Source organism: Polyodon spathula, chromosome 25 (assembly GCF_017654505.1).
Source record: "Polyodon spathula isolate WHYD16114869_AA chromosome 25, ASM1765450v1, whole genome shotgun sequence".
NCBI lineage: Eukaryota > Metazoa > Chordata > Actinopteri > Acipenseriformes > Polyodontidae > Polyodon > Polyodon spathula.
The window spans coordinates 2415316-2430030 of NC_054558.1; the positions used below are offsets into that span (position 1 = coordinate 2415316).

Genomic DNA, 14715 nt, shown 5'->3' on the forward strand with positions numbered 1-14715 from the left:
TGCACAGCTGCTCAAACTGTGCTGTCCTGCACTCAGGAATATTAACCAAAATATCCTGAAATGCATGAAAGTACATCTCTACACAAGATAAAATGCACTGGAATGAAACAACAACAAAAAATTAAACACTTGGATTGTAGGAATATGTTAAGCATAAAAGTGTTTTTTAACCCCAGTGGAAATCTACACACAGGAGAAGCTGTGCTGAAATTGACAAATCTGTAACACGGATTTCTTATATGCGATTTATGGCACCTATACCATGAAACCGTGGCAACACACTGGCTTCCAGAATAAAACCGTGGCAACACACTGGCTTCCAGAATGCACAAAGAAAAAAAAAAAAAGACATTAACAAGAACAGAATAACTCGCAGTGTATTGTCCATTGAAATGATCTTACACATTAGGACCCACAAGATATAAATGGATGACATTGATGAAATATAATACAGATGATTTAATTCCAAAACAGATGTAATGAGTTAGAGATACTTTAGAGACACAGTACTGACTTTTCAATGGGTTTGGCCCAAGCACAGTATTCAGAAAGGTATGGTCTCACTAATGAGTCAGACAACTAGCCCTAGAACACATTAAAACCACCTAATAAAGCACTCCAAACACATACAACTCGCCAGGACCAGCCTACATTTACACAGGAGAGAGATTTTCAATTCCTCTCCCAGGATAACCCGCAAAGCGAAGGGACCACAGTGTATACATGAATGTTAGTTTAAGACCAGTGTTCCGAAGCATTTCGAAATGCATCATTGTACAACCGAAAACAAGAAAATAAATGTGTATAAAAAAAAAACATTTTAATTTGGTGCAAATCTTTTATTCCTTTTGAATTACATATTTTTGTTCATACAGTTGAATACAAAAAAAAAAACTAAAGGGAAAACAAAAACATCAGTTGGGATTATTAACTGTTTTTATTTATTATAGTCGCTCTATAAAAATACGAGGGTGATTAGTTTAGGACAGAAAAGGGCTAACACCTGTAACACAAGGAGGGGGTAGTTAATGCTGCATACCACACTGGAGGTGTTTCTGTATAGAGGAAGCACTACTAATCTCATTCACACTGGATATTTACCCAGCAAGTTACCCCCCGCCCCCCCCCCCCAGTAAACACGGTGCAGTCTTAGGAGGAACGCTGTGTTAACACAAAGAAAAACCATCCGAAAAAATTGCATAATCAAACCACCTTTTTAAAAGAATGTAACAGGACGAGGGAAACGTTTACGATGGGAAAAGAGGTTTTAAACTTTTACTGAAGAACAGCACAGCTTTGATACATGAGCGCATACGGCAAAGCCACTTCCATACCAGGGGTGGAGCCTCCCATGCACTAGGAAAAGCAATTCATCTCTGCCTTGTTTAACTGCTTTGAGTGCCATTCGAGTAGGGGAAACAATATCAAGTCCTGTGTGTTACGGCTTTCACAGCTAGGACAGAGATAGAGATATTATATATATATATATATATATATATATATATATATATATATATATATATATATATATATCTCTCTCTATATCTTTTTAGTGAGAGAGAATAATTAACACGTATTGATACGTAAAAATGTAATTTGGGAGTGCCACAACCCTAAAGTCTTCACTTTTACGGTGGCTGTCACACTTTTCATCCGGATCATATGAATTAAACAATTGCTACAGCCGCGCACGACCTTATGCTATTGATTAAGGTTGTCGGGATGCTACACTTGGGGGCGGGCGGGGGATTGAGGGGGGGGGTTGGGGGTGGCATTCTAATATTCTTGGATTTCGTTTCAAGTCAGAGCACACATTTCGTGAGACCACACCTCGATTCTTTTTTTCTTTGCACACGTTTGTCAGAGCAGCAATCTCATGCTCTGTCTGCACTAAGCGTTCTGCATCTCTTTGCCGATCTTGTAGCTGAGGATCTTGTTCCAGTCTATCTTGGTGCGAGTGACAGGCAGTTGACGGCGTAAGGCTTTGAACGTGGTGTCTGACATGGTCTGGTAGTTCTCACTGATGGCAGTCTGGGGGGGGGTAAAGTAAAAAATGAAAAAGAGAGACCAGGGTTGTCCTACAACATCTCATCTCTACACAAAAATAAAACCACAAAACATTATACAAATTACACAGCAAATTTTCAAGACTTCTAAACCAAAACATACAAGTGTCTGTTGCAGAACTACACTGACTCGTTCAGACCATAAACAAAAAAAAAAAAAAACTCCCTTCCACTTTCGAGATCCTGTGATAAATGATCTTGTGATTACAGGAAAAAGGAATGGTAACAGATCCTGAAAATGATCTTGTGATCGACACAGAGAGCTTTAAGATTGCTCTTCATCAAAATCGCTCTCAAACGGAATTATTAACCGTATTTTTCCTTCTTTGTTGAGTTTGCTCCTATTTACTTCTGACTCTTGTATTTTATAACTGCTTTTATCTGTAATGTGATTTTTCATAATGTGATGATTTGCAATGTGATACTTTGTAAAAACTGTAAGTCACACTGAATAAGGGCGTCTGCCTTGAAATAAATAATATTAAATTTTTTTTCAATGGCCTCAAAGAAACTGCGTACAGAAGAGAGAAGAGAATTCAAACAATGGTTAAATTAGCCGAGTCAAAACACCTGTTCAAGATTTTTTTCTGCCACTTGACACAGGTGACCATATATAAAGAGTTGTACTATTCTTTTGGCCAATCATTAATCTTTATGATTAAGGTAGCAGTCAATACATTATTATAAGGGTTGTTCCCACACTTCCTATACATGTAAAATGTCATTGCATGCAGGAAATGGGTCATTTCAGAAATACCCAACCTGACTTCACACCTTTTAGGCTTGCGTTTAATCATATTTATACTTCGCTTGTGGGGAATTAGAGAAGCAGAAAACACCAGGACAAGTTTACAAGACTATGATCAGATTCAAAGAACAGTATAAAATCTCACGGTCTGACCAGCCAACAGGAATAGCTTTGGTCTTACCTGGTACTCGTTTTCTGCACTGTCAATAACTTTAACAAACTCCTGTGCAGTCTGAGCTTCCGTCTGTGGAAAGGAAACAGGATTAAGACTTCCTTACAAAAACTTGCAACACACCAGTCAACTGTTTCAAAAGGTTCAGTTTACTGTATGTGGCAGCCCTGTCCTAACACTTGCATTGCAAACATGGTTTGGCTTTCAATCAATGCCCAGGTGAATATCACATTCTAGAATTCATGGGTAGTTCTTGCACGCACCAGCACAATGGTGTGCCAGGATATACTTACAGAGATCGTCAAGGACTCCTGTACATCCTTATGGCTAACCAGCTGGACATTACCATCTTCATAGTAATGAACCTAAACACAAGAACACAGCAAGGCTTAGCTCTGACAGATGTTAAACCACAACTCGTTAAAAACAGGGCTGACTGTTTCAAAATTGCACCTGCCAATTCAAAACACACAACAGTAACAGAAGTGCTCTGTACTACACCCAGGCTTCGATAGGGATTAATCATGCAAATCCAAAATGTAAATCTCCACAACATGAAACACATATTTTTAGAGCAATCCAACAAGCCAGTCACATGGAAAAATACCCTTATACAAGAGAACAGGACTACTGCAAGCATAAGAACGATGGCCTACTTTATAAAAAGGCTTAACCCCAATGAGATAAGGGAAGCATGCACACTTCCCAACTGCACAGTCTAAAACACTGTCGTGTATTCCAGACCCATGCGTTACAATACATGCAGCTACTGCAAGCAGCACTTGTGTATAACATCAGCCATTGAAATCATCACGCAACAGAACGCTGCGCTAGTAAGGTCACCATGTAGAATCACACCGTGCCCGATACACGCCGCTCTACACATGGGTTCGTTTGCCTTTTTTTAAAAGAGGTTCCCCACCTGAATCTTGAGGACTCCCACCACCTGAGCAGTAGACTGGGTGATGTTGAATTTCCACTCAGATCTCCAGCGGCCATTCCTGGAACAGACACAGTACACAGTCACTGTGGGCATTACACTGGAAATCAGGAAAAGCTGTTTTCTAACTGAAATGTATCTCTTTATAAAACCCTCTTCATAATTAATTCATCCCAGTTTTTCAAAAGCACTGTTTATTTACAAAACTCAAAAAAGGCTTTTAGATGTTTTTGTGAACAAAGTCCAGATCAAAGTAATTAAGATCACAGTTAAAAGAAAAGTTTACCAAAAGTTTTTGGGCTGAAACTGGTGGCTCTCGATACAGGCAATAATGGTTTGCTGTCCATCAATGGTTTTCCCATAAACCTATAAGGAAGCAATGCAATCTTTTACATTTCTGTTACAATGCACATGCAATAATAAGAACATGGCAGTAGACCAAACACACACTATATGGCAGTTTCATTAAAGGAGGACTAACTTCCATAGTAAAGTGTTCATTTTTGTCCGACTCTCTTATAAATCAATTCCAACATTGATAAGCACTGCAATTAACTGTACTGACAACAAATTACTTACACTGAAGTCACTGTTAAATCCATTAAAATTGGCGTCAAATGAAAAGCAGCTGAATTACACAGTAATTACTAACATCTCTAAAGCGATCAATTACAATCCCTTCGAAGGAAGTGGAAACGATTTTAAAAAGGAATTGCAATTGATAAACAGGAATTGCCCCGTCCCGTGTTGACTGGATTGTGGGTGTACGTACAGTGCAGCCTCCGTTGGGATAGTGATCCTTCACGTACGCTCGCAGGGCGCTGTCGCAGGCATCCCTCCAGGGTCTGAGAGCCGCCTCCCCCTCATAGGGCTGGGGGTCGCTGGCTTCTTTCCTCAACTGGTCGAACTTGAATGAAAGTTTGTTCCTCGGGTCAAAGAACCTCCCATGGCCCAGATCCCCGTGCTCTGTAATCAGGACCTGTCGTGGGGGGTGGGGAAGAGAAATTAGTTCTACAGTGGATTTAGGGATTTTGTTTCGGGGGGGGGGGATTTCCATAGACAGCTAAACCCTAAAATCACGGGGTGTCCCGCAAGTCAGGGATAACAGGCATAGTCGTTAATATCTGCTTGTCTATTTCCTTCAGGTGTGAAATTCAAAGCTGAACATTGGCAGACAGTCAACAGGAGGTGGCCACCAGACTTAACCAAAATCAGCAGAAGACATTGCCGACCATGCACGGCACTGACGCATGACACCCTGTCTATAAAACGCTGACCTGCGCGTATCGATTTCTCTCTGATATCGTTCCGACTGTTAGACATGTGCAACTTACCGGATCGTCATGATCCTCGATCTTGACAGGGGTAAACTGATCCATGTTGTAACGGGCAAATGCGCTGCAATGAAAAAAAAAAAAAAATTGACATTTCATCTTCAGCACAGAGGTGAAATAAGTTGTTTTTTTCCCCCCAGACCCAATCTGAAGCATGCACACTGTAGTGTTCGTCTCTCCCCGCCCCACTATTTCAGTTACATTATAAAAGAGGGTTAACTCTGCAGAAAGGCAAGGGTAACAGCCTCCCTGCTGGTATAAAAGCAACAAATACTCACTGCGCCGCCCCTTCCCTGAGAAGATTGTCATTGTTGAGCAGTAACCGCACATCTGAAAAGAACATTTCAGGATTCAATCACTCATTCTGAAGCTTTTTCACATCAGATATCCATGCAAATTGGTGGTCTAGATATGTAGAAGTGTGACACGCAGAGACATACTAACTTTAATATGCAGTCTCCCTGCTATGGGAGGGGTACAGATCCACTATAGTGTTCCCTTTTACAGCGAGACTTGCAATGAAACTCTAAGTGACTGAACACAAGGGGATTTCAAAAAGAATCTTGTTCACACCCCATGATTCAAACCCAAATGTTTTCATGAGGAGTAACAGGGGTCACATACCATTGAAGACTTCGTTAAACTCTCCTGGAGGCGCATAGGAGACAAAATTGGCAGCTATGCGCACCTGTACAAAAGAATAGCAGAATTTAAAACACTGCGAATATATCTGAAGCACAGCACACACACACACACACACCAATTCCACTGACATGTTCACAACTAACCAACAGCAGCAACAAGCAGGAATGTCATTAAAGAGCGCACAGAGCAGGAAACAAAATCCTTTCTTTTAATAAAGATGACAGGAAATACTAAATCAAGGTGACTTTTTTCAAATGAAAAACATGTGACAGTTTAAATGGTAAATGCCAGTTTCCACAGAAGGTTTATAATTGCAATCTGCAGTGTTATAACACAGCCTTACCCTTTACCCAACCATAGTGCTCAATTTTTCACTTTGAAACATATTTAGAAACTCAAGTAGGTCACCGTGACTCATGTGACCCAGATTCTACTACCACATGTCCATCGCAAGTTCCAACACAATCGTGCAGCGGAGTTCAACGCACAACACAAAACGCAACAGCGAAGCAAGTAAAGGAGGGACAAGAAAGCACAGTGCTGAACTGGCTCACCGAAGACATGAGAACCAGGGAAAAATGCTCTGGTACAACATTTACAATTGGATCACTAAAACAAGGTGCAGCACATAGTCACCACATGCACCCTGCAGTGGTTTAAACATTAAAGAAAGGGTTGCAGGGAAGGGTTGAAACTAAACCCTGCTCAGCAGATTCCTCAGCCATGCCATTCCCTAGATAGCAGGAACCCTAGCCTGTGCTTTTCTTAGCAGGCAGTACTGCACACATCAGCAGGCAGTGCGACTGCCACCCTGCCAGCGAAGACACTTCAGCACAGGTTGCACATGACTCTAAAGGCAGCCTGTGGCAGGCTACTGCTCTCCGACTGTGTGGGGATCAGGTTGAGGTCATCTTACTGAAGTCAAGGTGCTGTCCTGCATCCAAAATGAACAGTAAAAGCAGTTACCCATTTTTCAGGGAAAGTTTGTGTCACTATGCTTGGCAATGGAAAGACGTCTAGAACGATGTGATTCACCCAGCATTTCTGATGTTGGATTTAAATACCAGATAGACCCCCCCCACCCCTTTCCCGTCTTCCACAGGCTACGAGAAGGGGTAGAATCTATTTTGTTTAGCTCCGATGGCATATTGCTCCCAGCCCAATTGAAGCTGACGGTAGTATCAACCTGTTTAAAATTCTCTTAAGTGTAAATGGCCAGGCTAAATCAGCCGCAACACATTCCAATTCAGTGTCACAATCAGTGCGGAAAGCAGGTCCCACGTAAAGAGGGAAAGTGGAGTTGCGTGTCTCAACTATAGAAACTGTAGGATCAGCCACGAAACAAAAGCGGTTAATCGTCTTTTAGCAGGATCAGCACGTTGCATGACTAGCTTTGAAGACTGCAATGACCTCTTATCCAGGCGAGCAACTGAAAGTGAATGTACTGCACTGTAAAGCAGCATCCTCTTTTAATAGAGAAATATATATACTCTAGGATCCACAGCTAGGGATCTTGAACCAAAAAAAGCCTGCACGACAAGCACTGCTGAGAAAAATGTGATTCCGAGCAGTGCAGCACTTCCTGCCTATCTCAGAGTCAGCTACTTTTACCATTTTAAGTCAACACTCTGCACTCGGAAGTCCCCACTTCTCGTTTCTGAACTGGTGCAAGCTTCCCGTGCTGCTCAAAACACCAAAGGCTTTTAACACAACAGCCATAAAAATTTCAAACAGATGGTTTTATAAACTAGGTAGACTCGGCTGTAGCAGACGGCTAGGGTGTTCCCGTGCAAGCCTCATTTCAGATAGCAGCTGCGATCAATTACAGTTATGTAAAACTGTTCTGGGACAGACCCACGCTCTTCAAGTTGTGCTCTAAGCACCCTGACCCGAATACAAACAAACTGTGATGCAAACCTTGCTAATACCAAAGAACGCTTTCACTAGAGCTGCCTCCGTGGACTTAAGAAAGGCGGGTGGATTGATGCTGGAATGATGTCAAAGAGAAACTGTTTGTTTTCCTTATTCATTTAAGACAGTCAGAAGTAAGCTGACTGCATTCTTTACATTGCAGTGCAACAGTGCCCATTTACAATACTGTTCATAGGGTTACACACACAATTCATTTTGACATGCCTGTTTGCTCACGCATTGAAATATTCACTGAGCAAACAAGATCTCTTTTTAATGCCCCCCCCAGTAGAAATGCTATTTTATTTCCCCTTTCTACAATATCTTCAATAGTACGGAGTGGTTCCTTCAAGTTACATGTATTCAATAATGAATTAGTGTTTCTCTGCATCAGAACCCACCTGGTCTTACCAGAAAATCCAGTTAAAAGATCACCTTATCATGAGATTTCTCTGCTCAGGAAGTACTAGGATTTAAACTAGCTGAGAACGCCGGACTACCACGAGAGGAATTAAACCATTGTAATGGCATGAAACAACGTCATTTTTGATCAAAGTAATTTGTTTATTCCAAAAAAAAAAAAAAAAAAAAAAAAAACTGCATTGAGCTGGCTTTGGTATAGGCCTTTATAACACTATCATCTTTATTTTTATGCAGCACCTTTCATAGTGGACCACCATCCCAAAGCGCTTCACAGAGGCAGGCTGTGAACTGTGCATTAATGCAGAGTCACTTACAATAGGACACTGATTTAACATCTCATCCGCAGGACGGAGCACAAGGAGGTGAAGTGACTCGCTCAGGGTCACACAGTGAGCCAGTCAGTGGCAGAGGTGGGATTTGAACCGGCAACCACCTGGTTACAAGCCCTGGACTTTAACCACTGGACCACACTGCCTCCTTGCGGGAAGGTGGTTCTGATTCTGTTAAGAGTGTACAGAAGCACTGAAGGAGCTTTGAATCTTCAGTGAATAAAGTTCTCTGTAAGGAAGCTGGTAAAAGGCATCGACTCAAACAGGTTTTGGATTTTGGTTTGTTTTTTTTGTGGCCCGTTGTCCATAATTCACCCGGTGCTTATTTCAGAAGAATGTCGTTCACGTTTGCAGATTTATTATTATATTACACAATCCTTTCAATGGTTTGGAAATTCTTCAGCTAAATGGAATTCAATTAAGAGATGAAATGTTTCTAAACCCTACGGATAACGGATGCTTTGCTAGACAAGTCTGCAGACACTGCTGCCCTCCTCCTCCTCCTCCTCCTCCTCCTCCTCCTCCTCTCACGCTGACAGCGAAGCCTTTTACTGTACTTCCAGCCCACATAAAGGATTTGAATTCCTTCAAACAAAACAGGTATTAACTTTGCAATCTGCCTTTTGCTCACTTTGCACATTGATCTGAAACAGAGTACTGGCTTGGGTTTGACAGAAACTCTCACTGGTTTTCTGTCTTGTATCAGCTTTATGAAAGACAACAACTTGAGTGTTAACTGTGATATGATAATATGACGAATGGGACAATATTAGCCACTTGGATGCATTATGATTGTATCTGTCAAGCACTGTAGGTAAGCATCAAGTTCTTTTTAATGCTTGATATATAATAAATACAGAAGCACTCATTTCATAACTGAATCCTACTTATAATTAATATTGATATGGAAATGATATCACCCTCTCTAATATGCCACACTTGAAAGATAATGAGAATCAAAACTATTTAAAAATAAAATGAAAAAGACAGGAAGTGTTTAAAGCTGTAATTTTATACTGGGATCTGATGGGGATTCATAAAAAAAAAACAAAAACTTATTTTTTATTTCCTAGACCAATTGGAATGATAGAATTACCCACTTAATTCTCTCTATCTGCAGTTAGTCTACCATTGCTATCCCCATTGGAGGCTGTTTAGTTATCAGTGACAGTTATCAAAACCAGAAATCAAAGTATGCAACTTGCTGAAAGTGCTGTGCAAAAACAATTAGACAAAAGGATATTCTGAATGCAAATAGCAGCCCTACTGCATGGACTACCGTATCTAGTCATGAACAGTTTAACCCAGCAACCACCCAATGGTGTTGCACCCGTGCATACGGCACAATACAATACCTCTTCAGCACGTCGCGTTTGCAAAGCAGCAGTTGCTTCTCTGTAGGGATGAGGTTTACCAAGGCTTTGCTCCAACTTGCAATGAGTGCACCATTTATTTTTCTTAACAGAAACTGCTAATGTTTTAAAACCTTAAAAGAAAAGCACGGGACTAGCAGTGCAAATGCATCCACACACTGTGTGACAAACAGACTTGCTTTTTTATTTCGGGAATTAGTTTTACCTGTGCATGTTTAACCAGGCAAAACACAGGGTTTAAACGAAGGAAAATTACTAGCGCTGGTGTGGTGCGACACCACTGCCGTCCACAGCTTCAAAGTGAATTCTGGACATTTTTTTACAAGTTGCCTAGATCAGAAGAAATGTCAAAAGCAACTAGCAAGGAAAGGTTCAGTTTATACCCTAAGCTACTCATCTGCTGTGTAACTTTAAACACAGACGTGAAACCACAGTACAGTGTAACAAAACAAACAGTAAATAAATGCAAACAAATCCCTTATGAGAAGGAGGTCTACTTAAACCGCAGTAAACTCACGTATTTTTCGCAGGTAGGTTATGTTATAAAATTAGGATTTTGCGAACCTGTTTAAACATTAAATAAACCCAGACAATATTTCAGACCACCGTAAAAGCCTAACAATAGCAGTACTTGCTTGCTTACTATAACCGAGAGCTGTCATTTGTTAAAGGCATGCATGCAGCATCCCCCTGCAGTTGCTGCTGACATTCTCTGTCTAGTGTGGACTTGCCCATACATTGAGACTGCACGTCCTGCATCCACTGAGTTGGTTGGAAGTGTACGGCAAAGCTTTGCCAAGTTCTACAGATGTGGAAATCGCTTAGAAACAGACCCAAAACTCGGCTACCCAAGGGCATCTGGCATACTTTAATAAAGGCAGCATGTTTGTCATGTTATTTGTCCCATCCAAAAATTCATTTTATTAGTACCGAGTGAAAACAAAGAAAACGTGCCTATTCGGGTCTAAAACTAACTGCATTTAAAAAGCAAGCACAGCAGGTCGCTTGAAGCGAGGTGGCTGTGCTGGATCAGACCTGTAGTGCGGATTTAACTTGGCAACAACCGACAGGAATGCTTTTTGTCTGCGCCGACTTTCCAGTTTGTTTTCTGAAAGCTGTTTATTTTACGTTCTGTTCAGCAGCCTCTGTAGTAGCCTTTCGTTTAATGTAGAATTCCGAAGCTAAATAGCGATCGATCGTATTTTCTCCAGACACACATGATGTGCAAAACAATTACCTCCATCACCACATAGTTTCTTTGGGAAATATTTTGACACGATCAGCCAAAATATACTTAACACTCTTCGCTTTGTCATCCATATCTGGCATTATACCTCCAATGCTGAAAACTAGACTTTAGCAACCTAAATCAAAACAATGCAGCTCTGATTTTGTCCCACCCCCTGCTGTACAGTGCAGGTCACAGAAAAGCCAGTACAGACGCACTGATAGGCTGATTAAAACATTGTTGTCATCTGAACAGTAAACAAGAACGTTAACCACTTTGGAGTATTGTTTATAAATGTTTTTCTAAGGACTTTTTTTTTTTTGCCTAAGTGCAATGCACACATGACAGCGAAGGAATAAAAAAATAAAAAAAAGCCTATCTACAGAAGACAGTTTGCGTCGCTTGCATTGTGCAGTAGTTAATTTAAAACAAGGTTTCTTTTTTTTTTTCCCCTTTCCATATTTGTCCGGTATGCACTGGCCCCTAAGTGAATTTCGCGGTGACCCTTCAATTTCCAGAATTCGCAATTTAAGTAGACCCCCTACTTATAAGCCTATCTGTAGTACAACTTAACTAGCTCCAATTACCACTAAATGATCACACGTGCTCTACTGTGTGTGAACTATTAACTAAGACTTGTGTGTTTACTTCTGTATGTTGCTCACGTTCATTACAGTGAAGCTGCAGAAAGCCAGAGCAGATTCGTCTCCACAGACGAATGTCTTGCCTTCCACTGCGTCCAACCCCAGACAACGTCAACAGGCGTCAGGAGGTCCCGATGCCAGGTGGATAAAGCGTTGTTCAGGGAGTGAAACGTCTCCATCAGAAACCACGCCTTTCTTTACCTGAATCGTGCTTCAATTCAGTTACAGGTTTACAACTTCTGCTTCACAGATGAATGTGTTCTGTTCCGCTGTTAAGACAAGGAGTTAAACACTTCTGTAAAAGTTACTGTTGAAAGAGTTAGCGGATTGAAACGAGTTCCATGGAGTGTGATACTGTTCTGTTATTGGAAGGGAGAGGTCACCAGAAAAGAAACATGATAAGAGCCAGGTCACCACCCTCCAGGATTCAGCAGTTTCAACACAGTGATTCAACAGCAGCAGTTTTACAGCGCTGTAAAAAGGTGTATCCCAGACAGAATGCAGGAAGCCTCCCTTGTGCTTCTGCTTCAAGGCACGACTACTGCAGGAATAAAAGAACCTTGAGGGAGCAAAAAAGAAATAACTATAATTGAAGTGACTGGCACGGGGTAGAGCAAGTGAAATGGATGTATTTATTCCAGCATTGCAAACCTGTGCCCAGGGGTAGCAGGAGTCATGTGCAGCTGTGTAAGAGACACCTTGGCTTGAGCTTCACTATAAATCACAGCACATACTGCTGCTGCCTCCACTGCTATGAAATCACCCAGATTTAAATGAATGCCTGTCTCATTGCATACTGCTACTGCATGGTCATCTGGTGTTCTTGCATCTACAGTTATAATTCAGGGCTGGGAATAAAGCTTCAGGCTTTAGTATACTGCTAAACTGGTCACACCTGGGCTATTTTCTGCATTAGCTAAGCTTATTAAAATCAGGAACTATTATGCAATAATTGCTACAGTTTGGAGGCCCTTTCTGACCTCTATAAAAAGCGCCTGCGACTTTTCACATCCTGCAACGATTTTAAAGAAGCTGAGTGTTTCTCCTGCACACACAACCAGCCAGGTCTTCACCAAGTACCACCCGTGCATTAGCTTTTAGTCTAAGATTATGATCAGTCCCCCGTGCACAGGAAGACTAAGGCAGGAGGTGTTGAGTGTAAAAAAAGACGAAGAATCGCAAAAGCCCTGTAGGGTCAGATGCACCAAAGATGTTGCGACAGACTATGTTTTGATATCAGTAACACCTTTATGAATAATTCTTTTTTTCTTTCTTTCCTGGAATAAATTACTTTATAGCAACCCTGTTACTCAGTTTATGATTTTGTAGGCAAAAAAAAAAATAAGAAAATGCCATCTACATTTATATTGGAAATGCCTGCATTTCTGATCAACGTTTTCACATGCTGTTTCATTTACATGAGAGCCCAATAATGTGCACTAGGTTATAATCAATCCGTCCATTGGCAGTCATAAGGCTATAGTTATAAATGTAATCACAATTCTCAGTTTAAAGAAAAAGTATTTTACATTAAATCAGTTTAATGCTTTCAAATGAATAATAGTTACCATGCATTAGAAAATGCATCTCTGACTTATCTTGAGTGTGCAAAAAAACGTCAATGAAAATTCCGTTTAGTCTAATAAAGGTGTTCGGTAATGTTATGGACTGTTTAATAGATCTCTATACTGACAGGCAACCCCACACTAAGTAAAATAAGATGTACAGAAAATTGCAAAGAAACATTCTACAATAATAATAATAATATCATCAGCATCAACTCCAAGAAAACTGAACACACATTCTGTAGTTTTGTATTAACATTCATCAGGACAACCACAGAAGAGAGCTCCACAGAACACCCTGCTTTAAGGCCAGTATAACCCTTCTATAAAGCACGGCAAAGTGTGAAAGCACAGTTACGCACGCACCGCCCACCCCTTGTCAGGTAGCTACAGAAGGGTATTAATAAACAGCGGCGTATCTATAACACCCCTGGAGGGGATGCCAGTCCGCTTGCTTGTTCGTGCAAGCCCTCCGACTGCAGCCTGCCGCTAACAGTTTGCAATCAGACACTCTCGGTGTCAGCAATAGCAGAGCAGGGAACCTACCGCACCCTTGCCTCCCTGACCGCATTTGGATTTCAAAGCAGACTGAGCTGACAAGCAAGAACGAAACTCTCCGACTGCAAGCAACAGCCCCGCTGTATTTGGCCTCACAGCTGTCTAGACGTTTATACGTAAATATGTTTTTTTTTTTTGTTTTTTTTTTTTTGTTTTTTTTTTTTTAAACACGGTGTAAAACACATATTTAGTTATCCCCCACCTCTTCAAATTCTTATATTGTTGCGCAATATAGTATTTTGCGTCCACCCCCCCACCTCCCCAAAGAGGTGTAGCCAATGCCATTTCCTGAACTTGAAAAGGCAATTAAACAGTATCCAGCTTGCTGATACAATATCTATTTTAATGGCATTTTTTTTTATTGTAATCACATTGCGATTAAACCAGAATACAAAAGTCTGGCGCAAACTGTTAGCGTGGTTCGCCATGCATCGTTCAAAACGACACCAGCACGCCAGACTGCTGTTAATGAAAGCAAGAGTTAGGACGCTGGAGCCGAAGTTACTGCAGAGCTGCCTCGGATCCGCGCTTCAAACCACATTCCCAACCTCATAATCGTGTTAATGCACTGAAATCGTACCGGCCGAGGGCAGCGAATAACGCCGGCTGATAAACAGAGTAAATGCACTAACCTTCGCATCCACAGTTTTACATTATTATTATTATTATTATTATTATTTTTTTTTTATTAGGGAGGGGATACTTTGCAAACAGGAAGTAGCTCGAGTCTCAACACAAACACGAAACAGGCCCGATGCAGTTATTACTGTCGACACACA

The 14715-nt window shown here is 41.1% G+C and overlaps 1 protein-coding gene across 2 annotated transcripts in view; it reads right to left on the reverse strand.

Annotated features, from left to right (window-relative positions):
* Nucleotides 1-1778: 1778 nt before the first annotated feature.
* The window catches only part of LOC121300046 (F-actin-capping protein subunit alpha-1-like), a 13681-nt gene continuing 744 nt past the window's right edge, over nucleotides 1779-14715 (reverse strand). The window contains exons 1-10 of one of the 2 annotated variants that reach the window (XM_041228401.1): nucleotides 11897-12007; nucleotides 5885-5948; nucleotides 5539-5590; nucleotides 5261-5324; nucleotides 4699-4905; nucleotides 4213-4292; nucleotides 3909-3987; nucleotides 3280-3351; nucleotides 2996-3058; nucleotides 1779-2031 (exon numbers count right to left, since the gene is read on the reverse strand). In XM_041228401.1, the coding sequence (XP_041084335.1) occupies nucleotides 1891-2031; nucleotides 2996-3058; nucleotides 3280-3351; nucleotides 3909-3987; nucleotides 4213-4292; nucleotides 4699-4905; nucleotides 5261-5324; nucleotides 5539-5590; nucleotides 5885-5948; nucleotides 11897-11992 (918 nt within the window). In that variant the 5' untranslated portion in view covers nucleotides 11993-12007 and the 3' untranslated portion in view covers nucleotides 1779-1890. Of the gene's footprint in view, nucleotides 2032-2995; nucleotides 3059-3279; nucleotides 3352-3908; nucleotides 3988-4212; nucleotides 4293-4698; nucleotides 4906-5260; nucleotides 5325-5538; nucleotides 5591-5884; nucleotides 5949-11896; nucleotides 12008-14715 lie in introns of those variants that run through there. The other variant, XM_041228402.1, reaches the window with a different exon arrangement.